The sequence below is a fragment of the Mesoplodon bidens genome (assembly GCF_964165515.1).
Source record: "Mesoplodon bidens genome assembly, chromosome: 12".
Classification (NCBI taxonomy): domain Eukaryota; kingdom Metazoa; phylum Chordata; class Mammalia; order Artiodactyla; family Ziphiidae; genus Mesoplodon; species Mesoplodon bidens.
This window is the reverse complement of record NC_138168.1, coordinates 36,530,720-36,555,147: the sequence shown is the minus strand read 5'-3', so window position 1 is coordinate 36,555,147 and position 24,428 is coordinate 36,530,720. Positions and strand designations below refer to the sequence as shown.

Here is a 24,428-nt window from a genome sequence, read left to right as displayed (position 1 = left end):
CTTTAGCAGATGGCTTCAGAGAGAGCAGGAAAGAACATAAATGGCATATGAAAAGAAAACCAAAATGACACATAGGGGCAAAACATTATTAACTGCTAATGTGTCAGCATATACTTCTTACATAAAACAGCACAAAGTGGTAAAGACAGTGTTCAAAATAGTGTAAAGTGCTGTGATATTTCTGACTATTGCAAAACAAAGATGAGACAATTCATGAATGAGAGAAAATGTAATGATTATTTTAATATTCCTATTAAATATGTTTAACTGAATATTATAAAATTGTATTTGTTTATTTATTCAGTTCAGTTAAACAGAATGTTCCAAATATTCACTTAGGATATTTTTTCAGATGTTACATCAGTTGAAATTATTTTTAGACAACATTTTTCAGTGTCTTGGACTTACCATTTTCCCTCCCATTATAGGGCCTTTGCATATACTACATACTGTTCCTAGAACACTCTTCACGTCTCTGTTCATCTAGTTACCATCTGCTCATCCTCTGTACCATAGCATATCTACCTTTTCCTTCAGGAAATTTTTATGACCTTCCTAACTTGGTCAGATTTCTTTGCTAAACTCTCCTGCTTTTCTTCTTCAGAGAATTTGTCACCATATCAAATTCACATTTATTTATGTGACAGAATAATGTCTGTCTCCCTCATAGGGTGGATATTCAACAAATATTTCTTACTGTTTCCTATTTGTTGCCCTTGTTCTGTGTTCCTGTTTTTGTCTTCTACTTTCTCTGTCTTTTGTGGTCTTAATTGAGCTGTTTATATGATTCCATTTTCTCCTTTCTTAGCATATCAGCTATACTTCTTTTTTTGCTTTTCTTAGTGGTTGCCCTAGAGTTTACAGTGTACATTTACAAGTAAATCAAATTCCACTTTCAAATAATACTATACTACCTAATGGGTATGGAATCTTATAATAATAAAATAATCATAATTCCTTCCTTCCATCTCTTGTATCATTGCTGTCATTCATATCACTTATATATAAGACAAGTCATATACATAAGCATATAACATACATAAGCATACATAATTGTTCAAAAATATTATTTTGAACAAAGTGTTGTCTGTTAGATCAATTAACAATAAAAAAATAAAAGTTTTTATTTTACCTTCACTTATTCTTTCTTCAGGGTTCTTCCTTTCTTTATATAGATCCAAATTTCTGACCTATATTATTTTCCTTCTCTCCAAAGAACTTCTTATATTTCTTGCAAGGCAGGTCTACTGGTCTGCTGGCAACAAATTAACTCAATTTTTATTTGTCTGAGAAAGTTGTATTTCTCTTTCACTTTTGAAGGATAATTTCACAGGATATAGAGTTCTAGGTTGGTGGGGTTTTCTCCTCAACACTTTAAACATTTCACGCCACTCTCCTTTTGCTTGCGTGGTTTCTGAAGAGAGTAATTCAGAAGTAATACATACCTTTGTTCCTGTACAGGTAAGGTGTTTTTTCCCTCTGGCTTCTTTCAGGGATTCTTCTTTATCTTTGATTTTTAGTAGTTTGAAGATAATATGCTTAGGTGTAACTTTTTTTTTTTTTTTCTGTTTATTCTGTTCAGTGCTCTCTGAGCTTCCTGGATCTGTGGTTTGGTGTCTGACATTAATTGGAGAGGAGGGGAATTCTCAATCATTATTGTTTCAAATATTTCTTCTCTTACTTTCTCTCTACTCCTTCTGGTATTCCCATCATACATATGTTACATCTTTTGTCATTGTCCCTCAGTCCTTGGATATTCTCTTGTGTTTTTTTCAGTCTTTGTTCTCTTTGCTTTTCAGTTTTCAGAGATTTCATTGATATATCCTCTAGTTCAGAAATTCTTTCCTCAACCATGTCCAGTCTACCAATAAGCTCACCAAAGGCATTCTTCATTTCTGTTAGTGTTTTTGTATTCACCATTTCCTTTTGATTCTTTTTTAGGATTTCCATCTGTCTGCTTCCATTGTTCATCTGTTCTTACATGCTGTCTATTTTATCTGTCAGAGCTGTTAGCATATAAATCATAGTTTTAAATTCCTGATCTGATAATTCTAACATCTCTGCCATGTCTAGTTCTGATGATAGCTCTATTTCTTCAAATTGTGTTTTTAGCCTTTTGGTATACCTTGTAATTTTCTTGATAGCTGGACATAATGTACTGGGTAAAAAGAACTGCTATAAATAGGCCTTTAGTAATGTGGTGAGGTGGGGCATGGCAGTGTAGGGGAAATATTCTCTGGTCCAATGATTAGGTCCCAAGTCTTCAGTGAGTCTGTGCCTCTGCGCTGTGAACTTCACAGCCATTTCTACCCTCACCCCTTAGGTGGGACAGGATGGCTAGAGTGAGCTGGAGTGGGGTATTTCCCTTCTCCCACACGCAAAGCTTGAGCTGGTTACAGTTGGGTACTTCCATTCCCCAGGTCAGTTAGGTTCTCATAGTATATCCCAGCAGGGTTAGGCTCCACTTAACTAGTTTCTCCTGAGAGCAGGCCTTGTTAAGGACACAGTGCTCTAACATATTTCAGGATGGTTCTTTTCCCCTCCCCTTGCTAGGACTCCAAGGCGATTTTTCTCTAATATTTACTGTGGGAATCTGGTTGAGCTCCTAAAGGTAAATTTCACAGTATTGTGGGGGCGCCCTATGACTGGGTCCTCCTGGAGTTTTTAGCTCTCGGAGTTGTCTGCACTGAACCTCCCACAATTCATCAGTTACAGTTCAGGTTTTCTTACCTCGACACTGATTCCCAAGGCATCTTCTGCTTGTGAGCCTCTGCTCCTCTTAGCCGTGACTCCCTGCATTTGCCTGCGTTTCCAATCTTGGAGGCAGCAGTTTGCCCTGTGTTCTGCCTTTTCATGGATTCAAGACGAGTTGTTGGTTTTTTTCAACCTGTTCAGCTTTTTACTTGTTAGGATGGAGTGGTGGCTTCTAAGCTCCTTGCATGTGGAACCAGAAACCCGCAATTTTGAACAATTTTATTTTAATCTAATTTATTACAGTAAGTCTTAAGTTAATGATCCTGGTCTTCACCCTTTTCTTATCTCACCAACCCTATCCTCATCCCCCTTTCTCCCAGCCCTATCTTATTTCTTCCACTCATTCTGTAGATCCTCACTTAAATATCTCTTTTTCCAAGACGCTTTCTCTGACCTTCTGAAATAACTAAGTCCCCAAACTGAATATCCCTTCAGCACTCTGTGCTTACCATATCATAACATTCATTTCCACTTTCAGGACTTGTTTTTCCCTGATGAACTCTCAGTTTCTGGTTCATTGCCTGGGTCCACTGTCAAGCATAACATTTGATGCTTACTAGGATCTGTATTGTTTTTGTTGACTGGATAAGTAAGAAGAGCATTCATGAATTTCAGATGTATTATACATTACTGGCTTTTGCTTAATATTAATAGTAGTACTGACCAAAGCAGAATTTTAAGGGATATGGTTATCTTACAGTTTTTCTAAAGCATGTTTTAAATGTCAGTAGTTAAAGCTAAGAAGTACATTAAATATTATACTTTTGATACAGTACATTTATATGTACATTATATATATATGAGTTTGTTTGTTTTTTCAGGATGCAGAAGAATACACAGATTTGCCAGTAAGACACAATGAAGATCATATGAACAGCGAACTGGCAAAATGTCTTCCTTTGGAATCAAATCCTCATTCATTTGACAGCCCTCACACCAAAGCTCATCTCCTACTGCAGGCACATCTCAGCCGAACCATGCTGCCCTGCCCAGATTATGACACTGATACCAAAACAGTGTTGGACCAAGCTCTCAGAGTATGTCAGGTATGAAAGTCATTTCTAATCACCTACATTTTCTCCCATTCTTTCTGTTTTTTTTTCTTTTTAGAATAAAATATACTTGCATTTAAAGATTTTTATTGTAGCATTGTCAAGAAAAAATCTGGTGACTCAAATTAAGGATTTTTGAAGGAAAAGCAAATATAAATGCAGTAAGATAACAATTTTAGTCATCCATTCAATCAAAATTTACTGAAGGTAAACTAAGTGCCAGGTACTTTGCTAGGTTCTCAGCATACAGCAGTGAACAAGACAGAAGAGAACCTGCTGTAATGGGCTTTCACTAGAGATGGCGAAGACAGACAATTAAAAATATAAGTCAAGTGGTGATCACTGCTATTTTAAAATAATAATAAAGCATAATAAAGGATATATGGAGAAAGATGGAGGGTGCCATTTTGTACTATTTTTTAATGTGGTATTCTGGAACTGTCTTTCTTATGAGGTGACATTTAAGAAACAAAAGAAGGGAGTGAGCTGTAGGGTTATTCCAAACACTAAGAAGAGCTAGTGCCAGGATTCATGTAGGAACTTACAAGGTATATTCAAGAAAAACCAAGGCGGCCATTGTAAAAATGATGAAAAGGTGTGGATAGAAATGAGGTCAGAGAGGGGTGGGAGTGGAGATTATAGATAAAATGGGGTCAGGTCACATAGGGAGTTTGTAAAACCATGCTAAGGCTTTTGGATTTTATTCTGAATGAGAGAGAAGCTGTAGAGCAGTGGTTCACTAATGGTTATGGTGGTTATATCTATGATTATTTACTGTATTAGCGAAAATGGAAACATTCTCAAATATTTATTACTTCATTTAAAAATAACACTAATATACCCATTATTATGTAATGATTTTTCATGAAAAATAACTATTTTCCAAAACAATTAGTGAGAACTGTAATAGCATTTTACATTTTTGCAAGTATCTTTCATGTCTAGCTTAATAGAAGTCAGCTAAATTCGTTTAGCACCTTTTGCAAGCAGTCTCTTACAATATGGTGTTTTAATTGAAGTATATGAAGGAAATCCAGCCTCACTGAGATATGTAGTTTAAAGAAGGAAGAGTATTTTTATAGCCTTTTCAGAAAATTGTAGATATTCTCTGATACTATACAAAACCTTGACATGTTATATTCCTTAGTTGGTTGCAATGTGGAATCTGAAACCGTATCAGTGAACTTTATACCTTGAAAGCTGTAAGGCTAGGCAAGAAATGATTGTGGCTGGACCAGGTTGGTATGGGTGAGACTGGTGAAAATTGGTTGGGTCCTGTATATTTTTTTAAGGAGAATCTGCTAATGGATTGGACAAGGGTTTTTAGGGAGAGCAAGGAGCCAAAGATGATTGATTCCAAAGCTTTTCTCCAGAGCAAGTGGAAAGCTGGAGCTGCCATTTGCTGGGAGATGACTGTGAGAGGAGCAGGGTGGGAGAAGCACACCTAAAGGATTGAGCTTATAAGAGATTTTGATTTACTACATTATGGCTTTTTGGACATTTATATATAAAAAACAATTTTTAAGATTTTCAAAAGACTGATGTTTTTAAAGGTAGAATAAATGAGTCTGTGAAGATTTGTGTATAGGCATTTGCAAAATTAAAGACTTAGAAATAACCGAAGCATCTTTCAGGTTATAGAACACTGCCAAATATTACAATTCCATTTATTAATTCTGTATCTGTGTAGAATATATACATAAATATATGAAAATATATCTAGAGAGAAGATCCAGAATAGTATTGACCAAAAGATTAAGTAGCCGTCTCTGTGTAGCAGCATTTGGGATGATTTTTAATTTCTTCTTTATGCTTTTCTGAAATGTTCGAATGTTTTCAAATGAGCTGATAACAATTTTATGATCAGAAAAAAAACGCTTAATTTTATTATTTAAAAGAATAGGTCTGTTTCATAAAATAGAGTATGCACAAACTATCAGGAATTAGAAGGGAAATAAGGCCATAATAAACAAGTAAATTATTTTTACACCTTTTTTGTAACTAACATTTGGTTTATCTCTCTAGGAAGATGGTTTGCCACTCCTTATTAGTCACACTTTATAAACGAAGGTTAAAGTTCCTTAAGTTTTAGCTGTGGCCCTGGATACTCATTTGTGTTTCCTCTAGCTATTTTTTCCCCCTCAAACACTGACCTGTTAATGAACTCAGGGGTCAGGAAGGGTTGGAGAGATGTTGCAGGAGGAATTAAATTTTTATACTTACAGGTATACTTAATAGGTGTACATATTTATATCATATATAAAAGTTACGATGTATATCAACTCATGCATACCTTTTCACCACTCAGTTAATAATGATTCAAAGGCTATATAATAATAGAAATTAGCTGTTTCACAAGAAGTCTATTTCTAAATTTATTGTAAGGGAAAAGGATTCAATCAGGTACTTTAGCCTCTATTTCAATATTATGTACAGTTTCGTGGATATTTATATTTCTTGACTTTTTTTACTCCTTCTAAATAACATCTAAAGAGAAATAGTTTTCACTTTAATTATAAAAGTAATACACTTCATTGTAGAAATTTGGAAAAACAATGTATTAAAATTAAAGTCATTCATAGTAATTATATCTTCACCCCCATCAATGAGGCTCTTTTTTTATTAATGAATTTATTTTAATTCAAAAATTTTTTTTAATTTTTTCATTTTGAAATAACTTCAGACATAAAAAGTTTGTAAAAATAGTACAATGAGATTTCCATATATCTTTCACCCAGCTTCCCCTAATGTTAACATCTTGCCTCAGTACTGATCCAATCCTGTTAAGTAATCTACAGACCTCATTCCAGTTTTGTCCATTTGGATTTTATCCCACTAGTGCCTTTCTCTGTTCCAGGATCCAGTCCAGGATCCCACATTGCATTTAGTTGTCATGTCCGCTTTAGTCTCCTTGACTTTCAGGACGTTGGCACTTGTGAGGAATATTGGCCAGGTATCTTATAGAGCTATCCCTCAGTTTGGGTTTGCCTGATATCCCCTCATAATTACACTGAAATTATATATTACTGGCAAGAATACCATAGAAGTGATGTTTTGTCCTCTCGGTGTATCATATCGGGAGACTTGTGACATGGTTGTGTGTTATTACCAGGGATGTTAACTTTGTACACTTGAGGTGGTGTCTGCCAGGTTTCTCCACTGTAAAATTACTTTTTTTCCTTTTGTAACTTATATGTTGTGGTGATATACTTTGAGATTATGCAGTTATCCTGTTTCTCATCATATTTTCCTACATTATTTTCATCATCCATTGGTGACTTTTGCCTGAACCAATTATTACTACTGTGATTTTCTATTTCCATCATTCCCAGAATTTCTGTTTTCCTCCATTTATTTATTTACTTTATTTGTTTATTTATTTATTTATAAGTATAGGCTCACGAGTGTTTGTTTTTATTAGAGAGTGGTTATAGAGACTAAAATCTGGGTGCTTGTTGACTCCATCACTACCTGGGTATTATTGCCTCTGGCCCCCTCAGTGGGCAAAGCTAGGAAATATAAGTACGTATACATAGACATCTATATCTATTTGTGTATCTACTTAGCTGTGTGTGTGTGTGTGTGTGTGTGTGTGTGTGTGTGTGTGTGTGTTTGGGTATGTGGAAAACATTTGTATTCATAAAGCCATGAGTTCATTCTAATACCTCCAATTCCAGTTTAACACCAAGGGTTCATTCTAGCCTTCCCCTTTTTTAAATTGCAACTCTTTTCTCCACCCGTGAGAAACGTGGCTCTCATTAATCAAAATATGTTTACTTAATTCCTCCATTCTAGCATACTCCTGATGTAGTTTTATAATGACTAATGCTTACTCCTGCAAAAAAACAAGTTTACTAACTACAGTAGTTGTGTATAGTTCTTTTTTGTCTTTGGAGGCTCAGAGTTTCTTTTTCTTTTTGCATTTACACAAAAACACACTTGCTCTCACTTTCTTCCTTTGCACATTTTTATCATGTTATTTTCTAACCTTTTTTAACTTAATAATTTACAACATTAAATATTCTTCTCAAGCATATTTTCTAGTGGATGCACTATATTTTTCATAAGAAGGTCATAGTTTACTTAATTAGTTCCCTGTTGTCAGACATTGTGTGTGCAGTTTTCCTTTAGTGTAAATTATAACATTAGTTATGCTTATAAATATGGATTTGGCTTTTCAGAAGCCACCTGGAAAGAAACTTAGTTGTAAAGAGATGGCAACCAGCTTCATATCCTAAATCCTCTCATTCCTGCAGTTTCTTTGTAAGATTGTGATAAAAGTAACAAGTCAGGAAGAGGAAAGAATATTAGGGTTGCTAATGGAAAATCTGGGGGGGAAGTCATGACTTAATAAAATTTTCCATGACTGAGTGACAGTTTTCATCATTGTACCCTATTGTTCTCATTTGATACATGGATACTGTTGGCCTAGAAAGCATTGGTTCAGGCAGTTTTCCAAGCTGCAGTCCTGCTGGCTGATTGAAAATTATACTACTGCCCTCATGGGACATCAGCATGACCTTGTGTTCTGTGTATGGGACTCGGTGCCACCAGCTCTTACTATAAATTCAGCTCTGCTCCTTAGAGCCTTAGTATAAGGCCTTAGGCAAGTCACTGAACCCCTGCTGTCTGAGTAAAAATAACACCTTACAAGAGTGGGACATTAGTTAATATTTATAAAGTAAACAATGATTTGAGGACTCGAACTAGGTCTATCTTAGTCTCCTCATTCTGAGTAATTCTTTTACTTCCTTGCTTTTTCGTGGTCATTTAACTCTAAATTTTTTACTCCCTTTAATTTATAGAAATGTACCTTTTACATGAGCTGCCATTTAGATTATGAAAACTCTGTATGACTACCCGTGTCCTGGGGAATCTTTTACAAAAGAAAAACATAGTTGTTGTAGTAGTATTCACTCTGGCTTGAGGTCAAAATGCACAGTATAGCCTGCCTTCTCTTCTTGTACCCATTTGAAGTTATGTATCAAGGTCATTTGTGTCATTTTTGGGTTTAAGGTGTTTTTGTCATGGTTCTTAATATTTTACTGTTACTAGCATTTCCATCTCCATCCCACCCAACAAAAATAAGAGTAAAAATTTCTGTACATATCTCAAATTTATTAAACCTGCTTAAAATACACTAGTTTATAAATTGAGCAATTATGGAATTGATTATTCTTGCCATTAGTCTTTGAGATCCTCTTCTTGATTACGTTAAATCTAAAATATATTTGTAGTATGTAGTAAATGATGTGACATATTTTGTATGCCAGATGTACCCAAGGAAAACTTTATGTTAGCTTTTATGGGAAAATGATAAATAAGAAATAGCAAAAATTAAAGTGACTTGCCTAAATTTTTCAAATTCGATGGCAAAGTCAGAACGGATGAAAAGTGTCTGGTGTTTTGATTAGCCCCACACTGTTTTTTTAATCAAGGGACAAAGAAATTGGTTTTCAAAGAAGTCAAATAACTTAGTTAAAAGGTGATCTTTTGAGGCAGTCCATGCTGAAACCAAATGGAGACAGCAGGACTTTAAATCCTGCTCTGATAGCTCTGATCTTTTCTAAGAAGTGCCCTAAGTCTTTACATTAAAATCATCTTCGTTTAAGTGAAAAATAATTAAATACCAAGCCAAATAGTATAAGAGTACAGGTTCATATCTTAACCACGCCCACTACCTCCTCTGTGGTATCTACAGCAAAACTGCCCAGTAACTGGACACTTTCAGATGTTTAAGGAAAAAAGGGAAACCATGGCTCGAGGAGCTGACTCAGTGATCTGAGGACCAAAGGGCTGTGTGATTCAAAGTGTAATTGTGCTGTCAGTTTGCTGGGTTAATTCTGGAAAGTTGCTTTCAGATATAGTAGAGACCATATTTACCCTTCAGCTAATGCTATCTACCCTGCAGCCTAAGTTTAATAGATCAAAACATCTGTGTACACAGTAATACCTCTTAACAACTACAAGATACACCTCATGAAAGGAGAACACACACACACACAGAAATATGACAGTGTAGATTGATTAGAAAGATCTCTGGAAACCTATGCTTCCAAATTGAAATTGGAATTAATGTATATTAAATACCAGATTCAACCAGAATATTTGGAGAACTGCATACCATCCCTGTACTCCACACCAAAAAATTGCTATTTAATGACGGTCCATAAGGCAGGCCATCATTAACAGTGGTGCTGGTGAACATTTATTAAGGATTTTCTTTGTACCAGGCTCTGTTCTACTTGCTTCGCATTGCATAGACTCATTTGCCCTAATAATCCAAGGAATCAGTACAATTATTATCCTTATTTTACAGATGAAGAATAAGTAACTTTCCCAAGATCGTAGCAGAAAGAAAAATAGTTTTCAGCATAGGTTGGATATATAATAAAAGTTTATCTTACTGGGTTCCCTTTACCCTGTAAAGATGGATCTAAAAATCGTACTCATGGCCTAGTCGGATTTATTTTAAAATGTGAGAACGTCACAGGAATTTCTACATTTTTTTAGACCAAGAATTCCCACTAGAACATGAATAATATTTTTTAATTAATCCCTTCTTTTCAATGTATACTCAAGTCACCTCCTTTTAATTACTCTAGTTCCCTTTCAACAGTCTGCCTATAATTACTTTAACCAGTTTCCAAGAGGGACTTGTTAATATGACTGATATTTGTAATTGCTTTATTATATCACTCTATAGTGTCCAGTTGATATGTTTTTTGTTTCAGCTGCTTATGATCCTTCTCGAGGTTTTTATATCATGCTAGGTAATGCAGTGAATTAGCCATTTACTTCCTCAGAGTCTCCCCTAAAACTACAATAATTGGAAATAATGGGGGAAAGATCAGATTGCTGATACAACCACAGGAAGAAAAAGGAATGCCATAATAATTATAAGATACTCCTAATAATAAGTAGTGATGCACACTATAATGACTGTGCTTAGGTTTACTATTACAACACACATACACACATTTTATGCTCCTCTTTCATTCTTCACCGTTTGCCTTCTCTGCTTAGGTTAGGTTTTTGGCTTCTTTCACTGGGTAACCACCACCACCACCACTAGCAGGGCTCCCCTGGAGGCAGCTTTTGTCCATCCCCCTGGTCCTTTTTGAAAAACTTCAAACGTCTAGTAACAATAGGCAATCTCAGAGATTCCCTGTCCCAAGATACAGAACTACCAATTCCCCCAAAAGATAACAGACATCTCCTCTTTACTATTGAGGGAGTGTGAAGTTCTGTATTCTGTATACCAAGGCACTTGTTTATATAGATTGAATTCATGTTCCATTGCACTAATGGAAGTAGGCAAAAGGTAAACCAGGAGACTGGCTTTGAAAATAATTTAGGTGATTCAATGCCTGAAAGGAAGACCTTTAAGGAGCTATGTTCTGATGGGTAAGTTTCCATTGTTTCATAAATTCTTGCATCTGACTTTAATATAGGAGCTGTCATTTTACATCATTTTCTTTAAGGCCCAAGTTTTTTTTGAACAACTAAGTTTCCAGCCTTTCTTCTCTTTCACACGAGATAATATGTAACTCATACACCACTCAAATTAATGTTATCATGTTCCAATAGGATTTATCAATTGTCACAAAAGGTGCTTGTCAAAAAATAACTTTAATAAGCTGCATAAATAGAGAAAGGGGGGAAATGTATGAACTGGTATGCTTTCCTCTATTCAGAAAACCCTCTTAAATTTACAAAACCGAATTCCTAAATGTTTATTGGTAGGGTTGTTGTTTAGTCCAAACTTCAAAACAATAATTTGACCTCTTTATCTCTCTAACAGTTTCTGATAAACTTAAAGTATATTACATTTCAAATAACTAGTATCATATATTTTCTATAACCCATAGCTATTCTGAAAACACATTGTGTCTTCAAACTATTTTTTTAAGTATTTTAATCAATAAACTTAAGATGTGAATGTATACGTATATTAGAGTCTGAGAATAGAAAAGAGTAGGATAATGGAAGCAAAAGATACAATTATATGAATATTTTTTATTGATCTGGTTATTTTAACAGAGATACTTTGACTATAGCTGGGTCTATATTTCTATTAACAAATGATCCCCATTTTTAGTGGATTAAAAAGCTAGAAATATTTGATGATACCAGGAGACAGAACTGCCATGGAGCAAGGCTAACATAACCTTTGAGGAGTATTTACCTATGGATGCACTAAGCACAGGCTCAGTGGGCTATAAATTAAATGTATTGAAGAATGTCAGTGTCAATTAGATGAACAAGTTCTAGAATCATAGAGTCAAATACAGTTAGCAGTGAAAATAGTCCAGGTGGTGCCGAGCTTAACAAAAGAAGTACTTGGTCAAATCCTTAATCCAATACTTGTAAGAAATGTTTTGATGTAACAATGGTAGATAAAATCTCCTGTATATTCTTAGTAGAATCCTTTCACATTTTTTAGATGCTTATAATTATTATGATTAGATCAAATGAAAAGCTTATCTTTAAGTGGACAGTACAGCACAATAGGCTTCAGAAAGCTTCTTCAAATCATTTTGCGAAAAAGATGGAAGGATGATAAATAAATAATTTTAGACTTCCAAAATTGGATTATACATAATTAGTAATCTACAAAGAGTTCATTTCTGAAACTGAAGTCTTTAAAGGATCCTAAGATGAAAATTACACTATTAAGTTTTAAATATATCTTTTATATTTTTATGGGTATGTTTCAAGGAATATTAATACTATGAGCATACATTTGGAGGATTCTGATTCATATTCAAAATATGCTGGAACCTTATCAATAACTATTTATAGTGTCACTGACTGTTAAGGTGACTTGGGCATAATTCTTGGCACATAATAGTTCTCAGTATATCATGGGTGAATGGAATGAATAAATATTTCACTTTTTCCTTTCTAGTTCTTTCTTAAGAGAGGATTGAAAAGGGAGATTACTGTATGTGGATTCTCACAATGTTTTTAAAATTATCTGCCAAATCTGAATTGTCTACTAACAAATGTAGTCTGTTTGTTGTAAACATTCATGTGACCTTATCAAATTCATAAAGACAGGGAAGTCTAATTCAAGACTGCCAGGAGCTCATATCTTGCCATAGAAGCCTAGTGAGGTTTCATTAATGGATGTCTATTTCAAAACAAATAATTTTAAATGAACTTAATCCTGAGTGATTATTCTTCCAGATGCAAAGATCTGCACTATGGTGCAGAATCATCATCCAGCTAGTGCTTATTTTATCCTGTATCAAAGTTATTACATTTTAATTCCACAATAGAACACCCAAAACACCTAAAACAAAGCGCCATTCCCCACTACAGACGCAACACAGAGCTAATGCATTTAGCATTTCCAAAACTAACACAAATGTGTGGATTTTGAGGTGTAAAACACCTTCATTACTCTTGTGGATTTACAGGTGATCTCCCTTCAAGGACTATAATATAATTTGGAAGGCTGTTTCCCCCTGGATGACTCTACCTGTAACCCTTTGAATGACAATTTGGTGCTGGTTTATTGATGATATGATGCTATTTTGAAGGATCCTTCTACCTCCAGCTCTTCTCCTCATACCCACATAACAACCCTTTTCCCGGTTGGGGCTGTAGGAAATGAGTAATGCTTAACCCATTTGTGTGATCAATTCACTTAAGCAGCTACTGTGAAATGTTAATCACAACTTTAATTTGTACTGCATTAGCATTTTGATTAACTTGTAGGCTTGCTAGCACACTTGAAGCGCTTTTACTCATAGTTACAGCTCGGAAATGACTTTTTGATTAATTAAGTTTGTTAGACAGCAGCTGAGCTTCCTGAATGCTAACCTTCTGGGGGTAAAAGTTCAGGAGAAAGTTACTGTGAACAACTGTTGCTATTGAAAAAGATTCCTGTAAATGTACTTATAGCATTTTAATTATTGGCAAAATATTGTATCATTACTTGCAGCTGACCTGAACCTTTAAAGGAGTGTGCCTTTCTGTCAAGAAAGCTTTTCTTCAGGTTTTCCCATCATTGTAAAACTTCTGGGAGCTCTTAAACTAAATAGTGCAGTTTCTAGCAGATGTCTAACAACTAATGTTTTAACAGGCTGCCTAGGATGAATTTCCATAGTTTCTTTTTCAAGTAAACTGTATTTTAGAATAGTTTTAGACTTATAGAAAAGTTACAAAGATAGTACAGAGATTTCCTGTATATTCCACACTCAGTTTTCCTCTGTAATTAACATCTCACATCAATATGGTACATTTGTCACAATTAATGAACCTCTATTGATATATTATGATTAACTAAAGTCCATACTTATTCAGAATTCTTTAGTTTACTTAATGTCCTTTTTCTATTCTAGGATTCCATTCAGGACACCACGTTACATTTAGTTGTCATGTCTCCTTAGGCTCCTCTTGGCTGTGAGTTTCTCACACTTTCATTGTTTCTGATCTTTCCATAGAATTTTGCACTTTCATGATGTTCCATAAGTAACAACTTGGTTTCTATAAATTAATGAAATTTTTTTTTCTCATTCTGGACTAAATAAGTCTTTCTCTTCAACTCTGACCATGTATTATATTTATGTCATTTCATTTGAACAAATGTAGCAACATTTTCTAGCCATTTCAACCTTCCTCATGACCTTATTTTCATGTGGTTTTTGCGATCCCTACACTGTCACTAGATACGTTAGAATGACTATCAGGAGATGTGAGGAAAAGTAGAAAGTTTCCTTGAAGAGGAGAAAGGCTAAAGGGAGGAAGAAGAGAGAATGCAGGTCATCAGAATGCTGAGAGGGAGCAGAGAGGCTGGATCATCTCTGTCCGCTCCATATGTTCACCCTACAGCCACAGCTGGAAGACACTGAAGACTAAATTCACAGACTTTGCAAACTGAAGTTTAGAAAGTTTTTAACAATGGATCTTAAAGCTACATCTCATTATGCATCTGTTAACATGCCTCTTGATGCACATTGAAAATGATAGTTTTTCTTTTAGTGACCTAAGTCAGTGTTGCTATTTCCTTGCAGCGAACTTGACTTAATTCAGTCACAGTAACTTGGATTATTTAAACCCAGAATTCACTTATGTTTCAAAAGATATTTAATGCCTGCATATCAAATATTAAGATGTAGTTTTATAACCAAGTGGTGGATTAAAATTTATTTTGAAATTTTAGGTTTTCAAAAATCCTGTTGACAGAATTTGTTCAGAGACAATAATCAGTTAAATGCATAATACTTTTGTCTGGAGTCTGCATTTTTCTGTTAGGTAGGGAAAAAAAGGATAGATGTAAACCACTTTAAATCCTCCTTGAAATAAGACAGGGTATATGTAAATCATTCAGAGGTTGTGGAATATAGTGTGATGAGCACAGAAAATGAAATTAGAAAACCAAGATCAAGTCTTAACTTACCACTTTTCACCATTGCAATTACAGTCACTGGACTTTTGTGAGTTTCAGTTTTCCCATCTGCGAAAAGGAGACTACTAATGTCTGCCTCATACTTGGTATTAAGAGCTATTTACAAAAGTATTTTATAGTCTACACACTACTGTACAAATATTTTCATCACACTACATGTGCATACTGTCTGTACAGTTTGTATATAATTCACTGCTACTTTTCACAATAATTGAATGAAATGTATTTGATACAAAACATAGATATATTGTCAAGCTTGCATTTTTAAGTATAATCTATAGTAGCAGAAAACAAAGGAAGATATCTGTAGATTTGGATAAATCTATCCTTTGCAGAAATAGTTAACATTACTATGAAATGTGGTTGAATTTAAATGCCAAGACCCAGCTTGATATGCTTAGGGAATTCTTGAAATCGATTCAAAATAAGTATTGAGGACATGAGGTGTATTCAAGTCAAAAAGTATGCCGTTGGCTTCAGGACCCTTACAGCCTAAAAATTCTCTTCCAGAGAGTGTCCATTCTCTGAACTCTAGTTCATTTTGATTGTGGGGATGAGGGGCAGGTTGTTTCTGGTGGGGGTAGTGGTGGTGGTTTTACCTTTGTACAAAGCCGGGTCCTTGAGTTTGCCCTGTGAGTTCCACATGAGGATGAGGTCTGGGCTGTGTATAGTATGTGTACCCCTCTTTGTTTTTGCCTCTCCCTCTCTCCTCACCCATCTCGTCTCTCCTTTCTTTCTCTCTCCTTCCCTCTGTTGCTCTCAGTCAGACATAGGCAGACACAAACACCACCTCATTTCTACATACCCTGTGAAACTCCTGAGCTGACTCATCCTTCCTGTTTTTCCAATAATCAACGTCTACCTACCTCCTCAGAGCTCTCCAATCTTTCTTCTCAGATTCCTCCTTCTTTTACCCGTGTATATTTTACTTTGTGTCTGTAAGATTCCTTTTTCATCTGTGTTCCTAAGTCTGGATCTCTTTCCCCACCTTCCTCAAACCCCAGTTCACAGCCTTCAGCTTCATTCCAGCTCCTGCGATCACCAGAGTGGCTTCAGCAGATGACCTTTTCAACACTGTCATCGCATGCATCCCAAACTTCTCTGCTCTAATCATTACTATATCCACGCCACTTCTGCCATCACCTCCATGGTATCACCCTCTGACTCTCCTCTCTCACCTCACTTCTTTACCTATCAGCTTGACTGAATGTTTGTTACTCATCATCCGGGCATCTCTCCTCCCCTCCCTGATCCCTCGGTCCAGTCCTCAGTCCCCTGTGACTTCACTTGTCACTGGCCCTAGAGTTGTCCATTTCAACAATGATGTCACCAGTAACCTAAAATCTCAACATCCGAATTCTCTGCTTTCACACCCAAATTAATCCCACTCATTATTGTCGGAAACAATCACAAAACATTTCTAATTATTTCTACAATTTCTACTTGTTTCTAATAATTTCTATAATTATTATTTCAAAGTCATGCTGTTGAGACTCAACACTGCTCTGGTTTTTATTCACATCACTAATTCCCCCAGTACTTACTCCGAACCTTTTCATGCTCCTTTACAGTGCTTTTTCCCAGGAGGAGGCATCACCTCCAACTCGCAGAGGTGACTGAGACCCTGTGATAAGGGTGCTGTCAATTTCCATTCTCTTCCTTCAGAGCTTCCCTCTCTCCAGTGAATTTGTGTGAGGTCTCAGTGACCTGCTGAAGCCTCTCTTCTCTGTGAGGCCCTTGCTCACACGCCCCGGCAGTGGAACCCTCTTCTGATCCCAAGAGGGTCTTTTCTCTCTGCATCTTACTCTGTGCCTACTGTAGACTGCCTTCTTTTTTGACTTAGGCTTTTCTGCCCCTAACTCCAAGGGTGTTACAGTCCATCTGGAAAGATAGAAAGTGAACTTTATAAAAACAAACAACACTATAGTGTGAGTATATTGGCATTTTATTGATGAAAGATTAAAGTTTACAGAAGATAGACACAAGCCTAATCAAACTCCTTGGTTTTTAAAAATTTTTAGATGAGAAAAACAAATACCATTAAGTCATTTGCCTCAGGTCTTATGCTTAATTTAAAGGCACAAGCCTCTAACCTCTGAGGCCAAGCCTCTTTCTAGTATACCACACCATCTTCAAACCAGTATCAATTGTTCATGAATTATACATCTGTTTATACCTCATCCAAACTTATTGTTTGCTTTAAACATTGTGTTGTCAGGAAACCTTCTCAAAGTCTCATTTTCTCGTAGCACATTCATCAAGGAATCTTCTGTTCTAATCTAGGACCCGATGGAATTCCACACACTCTCCTCTCATCCTGAACTTTATAGGCAGAGTCCTATGCTGGTTAAAAGCAAGCACTTTGGAGTCAAGCTCCCCAGAATTTGAATCCCAGCTGTACCAATTAACCAGAGCTATGCAGCTTTAGGTATATTTCTTTCCCTCTCTGAGCCACAATGTCTTCATCTGTACAATGGGTTTTCGTTCAATAACTTTCATAAGATGGTTATCAGAGTATCCGACAAATAGTACATGCTTCACAAATGACCACTGTGAGCAGTTATTTCAGTAGTGCCCTTAGAGTCCCTTACATGCTCTTACCCCTTTGTTCTTTCCTGCGTTTCCTCATCTTATCTCCAGGTAACTGCCGCTCTGCTATCCTCACCTCTGTCCCAAAGATGCTCATTTTAACTGTTGTGGCTGCCCGCTTTGTGCCCAGGATTTCTGAGTCCACATCCCTAGCCCATACTCTCTCTCCAGAGCTCATTTATACCTGGGCTTCTCACCTGGCTTCATAGTGGCACCTCGGTTAAAATGCATTCAAAACCACCCCCATTGCCTGCTTTCCTATAAATAAATGACAACCCCACAGTTTCTGTTAATTATGGTAAGGTTTTATTTGTGGTGTAACTTCATAAATCAGTGCAATGCTAGGAATCATATTTCCACTCTCACAGCCGGAAATGACAAAGAATTCTGAGTCAGCAATCAATTGAAGTTGACTTTAACTTAGTAGGAGAAAGTCTCACGCGTGGAGTCAGCCTCCACCCATTTGTTCCCATAGACTTAGAATCATCCTAGCTTTGTCTGATAGGTAGCATGCCCAGTAGAAGATGGGTAAGAGGTAAAGGGGGATTCAACATTTGCCTAACGTTAATGCTAAGGTGGAAGAATGTGCAGAGTTTTTTCTCCTCGGTGTACTAAAGCAACCTTTTGTTGTTTGAGTATTAAATCTCTGTAAGGAACTTTGAGGTGTCTTGGGGAACTGAGCCATGATCTCCAGCTGTTACCAAAGCCAGCCCCATTCTAAGGAGGAGCATATACCTATTAGTTCTTTTTTTTTAAATACAATTTTTAAAGGTTACACTGCATTTACAGTTATTACAAAGTATTGTCTGTATTCCCCGTGTTGTACAATATATCCTGGTAGCCTGTCTCACACCCAGTAGTTTGTACCTCCCACTCTCCCACCCCTGTATTGCCTGCCCACTGGTAACCACTAGTTTGTTCTCTATATGGGTGAGCCTGCTTCCTTTTGGTTATATTCACTAGATTGTTATATTTTTTAGATTCCACATATAAGTGATATCATACAGTATTTGTCTTTCTTTGACTTATTTTCATTAGCATAATGCCCTCCAGGTGTATCCATCTCACTGCAAATGGCAAAATTTCATTCTTTTTTATGGCTGAGTAGTATTCCATTGTGTATATATACACCACATCTTCCTTATCTGTTCATCTGTCGATGGACACTTAGGTCACTTCTGTATCTTGGCAGTTGTAAATAATGCTGCTGTGAACATTGGGATGTATGTATCTTCCGAATTAGTGTTTTCATTTTCTTTGGATATATACCCAGGAGTGGGATTGCAAGATCATATATTAGTTCTATTTTCAGTTTTTTGAGGAACCTACATACTGTTTTCCACAGAAGCTACACCAATTTACATTCTCACCGACAGTGCACAAGGGTTCCCTTTTCTCCGCATGCATTCTTGCCAACATCTATTTGTGGTCTTTTTGATGACAGCCATTTTGACAGGTGTGAGGTGATACCTCATTGTGGTTTTGATTTGCATTTCCCTGATGATTAGAGATGTTGAGCATCCTCTCATGTGCCACTTGGCCCTTTGCATTTCCTTTTTGGAAAAATATCCATTCAGTTCTTCTGACCATTTTTTAATTGGTTGTTTCTTTTTTTGATGATGAGTTGTATGAGCTGTTTCTGTATGTTGGATATTAACCCCTTATTGGTCACATCATTTCCAAATATCTCCTCCCATTCAGTAGCTTGCCTTTTCATTTTATCAGTGGTTTCCTTTGCTGTGCAAAAGCTTTTAAGTTTAATTAGCTCCCATTTGTTTATTTTTGCTTTTATTTCCTTTAGGAGGTGGATCCAAAAAAATATTGCTGCAATTTATGTCAAAGTGTTCTGCCAGTGTTTTTTTTCTAGGAGTTTTATAGTATCCGGTCTTACATTTAGGTCTTTAATACATTTTGAGTTTATTTTTGTATATGGTGTTAGAGAATGTTCAAATTTCATTCTTTTACATGTAGCTATCCAGTTTTTGCAGCACCACTTATTGAAGAGACTGTCTTTTCTCCATTGTATATTCTTCCCCCCTTTGTCATAGATAAATTGACCATAAATTTGTGGGTTTATTTCTGGGTTCTCTATCCTATTCCATTGATCTATGTGTCTGTTTTTGTGCCAGTACCATACTGTCCCACCTGTTAGTTCTCATCTACCAGGAAGACTGCTGTAAAAGATAGTGAGACATAGGGAGTCCTTCCTAGGCTCAGTCATACAGAGGTATGTCAGGGTGACCTGCCAGACCCTCAAACCCATTTACCTGGACCATCCCTTAGCCTTAGCCCCTTCAGGTACTTACCTGCATGGTGGCACGGACTTGTCCACTCAAACTGAGAACGAGGCCCATGTCCTCCAGTTTGGCCTGGGCTGCAGGGTCTGTCTTTGGCCTTATGTGTCCCCTGACTCTCTTGCAGTTGCTCACCTCTGCTGATGAACGGTTCTGCCCATTCCATGCATTTGCTTCCCACCTTACATGCCCTGCTCCTCGAATCCCTGTACTACTCAGTGCAGAAATCAACCCCCAATGGTCCAAAGAAGTCCCTCTGAGAAAGAATGAGTTGTTTTAGGGTGTTCTTTTCATCTCATCATAGAGGAACGTTAAAATAGGTACCTGTTTACTGAGATCTAATATTGAGGCCTAATAGATCTATACTGTTCCAGGCAGTATAGTAGATATCTTACATCGTACATCATCTCATTTTACCCTCATCACACCCCTATATGGACATATAACAGCCTTCTATCCGTGAGCAATCTAGCGGTCATAGGGTTAGGTGATTTCCCAAAATTTACACATAGTAAGTGGGACAAAATTAGGGTTGAAACCTATGTCTGACATCAAAGCTTGTAATGTTTTCCTACGCTGTGCTGCCTTTGGCAGATGTGCAGTAACTTAGGTAGAATGTTTGTTATAATTATTGTAATTGGATGTTTACCAATATTCTTTAATAAATTGAATATTTCTTGAGTGCTGTGTGCTAGGGCTGCAGTTCCAAAGACTACTTCCAGAACCTTGCCATCAAGGAGTCTATATTTAATGGGCACATGTGTAAACAAAGATTCACTATAGGATAGTGGTGGCATGTGTCAAGATTAGCAGATACATAGGAAAAGAAGTGCCTACAGTCCATCAAGTAGCCTTCACAGGAAGAAGTAACATTTGAGCTCAACTTGAAGGCTGAATAGGAATTTCCCAGGTAGGCATGGTAGAGGGAGCAGGATTTATAAAAAGAGAACCTGCAGAGAGGAGCATTAACTTTTGTCCTCTACACAGCGTAGAGCCATTGAAGAAATTTAAGCAGAGGAATTACGTGATCAGTTTTACCTCTGTAAAAATGTACTGTGGTAACAATATAAAATATAGATTGAAGAAAAATTAGATGAGAATGAGGATGAAGGGATATTTATAATATTGCAGGTGAGAGTTGATGAGGGTCTGTGCTACGGCAGTGACAGGAAGGGGCAGAGAAAACAGGACCCACAAGGGAGTGGTTGGGCACAAGTGTGTGGCAACATTTTGTTCAGCACATTTAGGTAGTCACAACCTTCTCTCATCCTGGATTCTTTGTCTCCCTACCTGCCTTTTCTTGAAATTAAAACAAGATAAATAATAGTTTTCAATTCATAATACAGCCTTTTCATTTACTTCATGTAAGCAATCACTTTGCATGATTTTTTACGTTTCACATCTGGATCATACAAAGAAAGATTGTGGGGAACTCTCATAAATTTTATGAAATCTTTCAACTTCATCATGAAAACTTCAAAGTTAAAAACATATGGTCCGTCCATCCAGCTCTTCTAGTATGTGAGCTTGTGGTCTGGAATTTATTTCCAGTCAAGTTGTAATGTAAAAATCACAAGTAAAATCACCATAGTTACTCCACATTACAACTTCTGACATCATCATGATACTGCATTATTCATGAGGTATAATTACTCATTTCTCTTCCCTTACGGAGTTCGCGAGTTGTGACTTGTGAGCTAATACTTTTATTTTTGTCTGAGTAGTGTTCCTCGTGACCAGCTTGTCTCATATACTTCAAAGACAAAGTGTTTAAATCAGTTGTGCAGAGAAATAGGAAGAACAGAAGTGGACTTTCCCTAGATTTATAAACATATACCTTTGTACATGTACACACTTTCATATGCACACATACACATATACATACATATAAGTATATCTATTATACCAACCATTATGATGTACAATTAGTAGGCTCATGGGTGCTAAAGACCAATTTGACCATTCCGTCACGCTAACCATGGTATCCAGAGACGTGGGTCCATTTCCCTGTAATGTGTGTAAAAAGACCACAGATTGGTTTAGCCAGATGTTTTTTAAACTATTTTACTTTTCCTAAATTAGAGAACTCTAAGTAGGAAATTCAAAACTTAGAAAGAAAATATGTCTGATTCAGTAGTACTAAGTAGTATGGCAAATCAATTTTACTAACATAATAGACCTTCAAGAACCATTTCTAAAAAGGTACTAATAGATTTTGTACAACATTTTATAAATATTTTACCATCAGTGAAACGGTAAAGTATCATTTTAGGCATTTACGAGGTACATCTGATTTCTCTTACCCTCATCTCTTCATTTCCCAAAACAAGAGAGTACACTCCTAAAACTGTATAAAGTAGCTGCCTCAGATCATGATATTAACTTATGTGTCTTTAAGTCAGCATTCACCAGAATCTAATTTAATTGAAATAGCTTTGCCTGTGTAAACTTCTCCTTTGTTTAAATAAGATTTCACTGTTTAGTTTTGCCTTAAGCAAATGCAGCCGTTTGTTTGTCCATAAAACATTGGATTAAATGTATAGACTAATATGAATAGCTTCTCATCCTTCCACATGTACCACTGGTCCTTCCCGCTTTTACTGTGTGGTATAGTATTTTCATTGAAAACCAAGGCTCTGCCTTTAGCCTGCTCTCTGGGGAAAATTAATTTTTGGCAAGAAGACTTCCTATCACCTTGCCATTATTGCTTTTAAATTTGGAAAAGACTACCTGAGATTTATGCTTTAAACGTGGCAACTAGTGCTCTTGATACAGTGGATTATAGAGGTATTTGCTCTCAAGGTACACTGAGTTTTTCTCTTTGTTTTATTACTAGGTGCCAATATTATCTGCTTATCTTTGCTGACCTAAAAAAGTTAAATATTTGGCGCTTTGTACGAAGTAATGTGCAAAAAATGCTGTGAGAGGTTCAGCGTGTTCCCTCCAAACCAACTGTAGTTTATTTTTTGGTTTCTATTTTAATTAATAGTAATTTAGAGGTATAATGCTTGGGGTTTTTTGTTTGTTTTTTTGTTAAGGCTATCATCATCAGACCCCCCACGGAGGGGGCAGGTGCCATGATATAACATATGCGTTCTCCCTGTTCAGGCAATGCTGGACGTGGCTGCACACCAGGGCTGGCTGGTGACTGTCCTGAACATCACCAACCTGGTGCAGATGGTGATCCAGGGGCGGTGGTTGAAAGACTCTTCTCTTCTTACGATACCACACATAGAAAACCACCATCTTCACATTTTCAGGTATTTTAATTTTTGATGTAATAGGGTTTTATTATTTCAAAAAATTATTTCCTTTACATGCATGTTCACTTGAATTTCATGTGGTGCCTAGAATACTGATTCTTTACAGTGAAAATGCCCGTGTTTCCCAGAGGGAGACATGGCCTAGCGACATAGCGTTCCCACTTGGAATTTGACCATTGGTCCCAAGCTGAACCACAGTTCATTTTAACCTTCTATTAAGTTGTTTTCCATTTGCAACATCGAATACATTTTCATTTTAACTGTGTTTATTCCTTTACAATATCAGCCTTCATTTTAAAAGATGTTATTAAAGTGCTTTGTGACCTAGAGCAAAATAAATTACCAATTTCTTTTATTGCAGAATAGATTTGAGGGATCAGAAATCTGTTGTCAAAAGTAAACTGTGCATCTGCACAATGTCCAAAACTGAGCAGTTATATATACTAGCTGCTCAAGATATAACCTGCGTTTAAAAGAAGAGTTTATATTCCTGATAAAATTTTTCAATTCTTAGGTCCTGTGTACATGGCTACATATATTTTAGCAAAGGAAAGAACAGTACATATTACAGGCAAGGTTGGCAGTGTTCAAATGAAAATGTTTCTTTCACACCAGTTGAGAGATACTTTGCAGCCAAAATATTGGTTCACAGTCATGTAAACAAGCAAAACTGTCTGGCTGTGCTTGCCGTCATGCACCCTCTCCCTCTCATCAGCTGGACAAGGAGTGGCAGCCATTTGAGGCATCTAGAGATATACGCCAACCAGAACCTCAGGCACACATGGGGTCTCCTCAGGGAAGTCCCTCCATTTGACTGCAGTATACTGGATTCCAGGACAGGTGTTTCCACGGTGCTTGAGTCCCCACCACGGGATGTCCCTGGTAACTAAAAGGCACATTCAGAGAGGGGGCCACACCAGCAGCAGGTGGCCTGGGGGGAAGAGCAGATACCTCATGTGTCTGCAGCTCAGTTTCAGGAACCCTTCCAATATGGTACTAAAACTTACAGGAGTTGGATTTCAGCAGAAAAGGAGACACATGAGGGTACTAACCCGAC

At 36.6% G+C, this 24,428-nt stretch overlaps 1 protein-coding gene across 1 annotated transcript in view; it reads left to right on the top strand.

Moving 5' to 3' along the window:
- ASCC3 (activating signal cointegrator 1 complex subunit 3) overlaps positions 1 to 24,428 on the top strand; it is a 325,470-nt gene that overhangs the window by 292,078 nt on the left and 8,964 nt on the right. The window contains exons 37-38 of the mRNA XM_081251559.1: positions 3,576 to 3,800; positions 23,217 to 23,368. Of these exons, the coding sequence (XP_081107685.1) occupies positions 3,576 to 3,800; positions 23,217 to 23,368 (377 nt within the window). The remainder of the gene's footprint in view (positions 1 to 3,575; positions 3,801 to 23,216; positions 23,369 to 24,428) is intronic.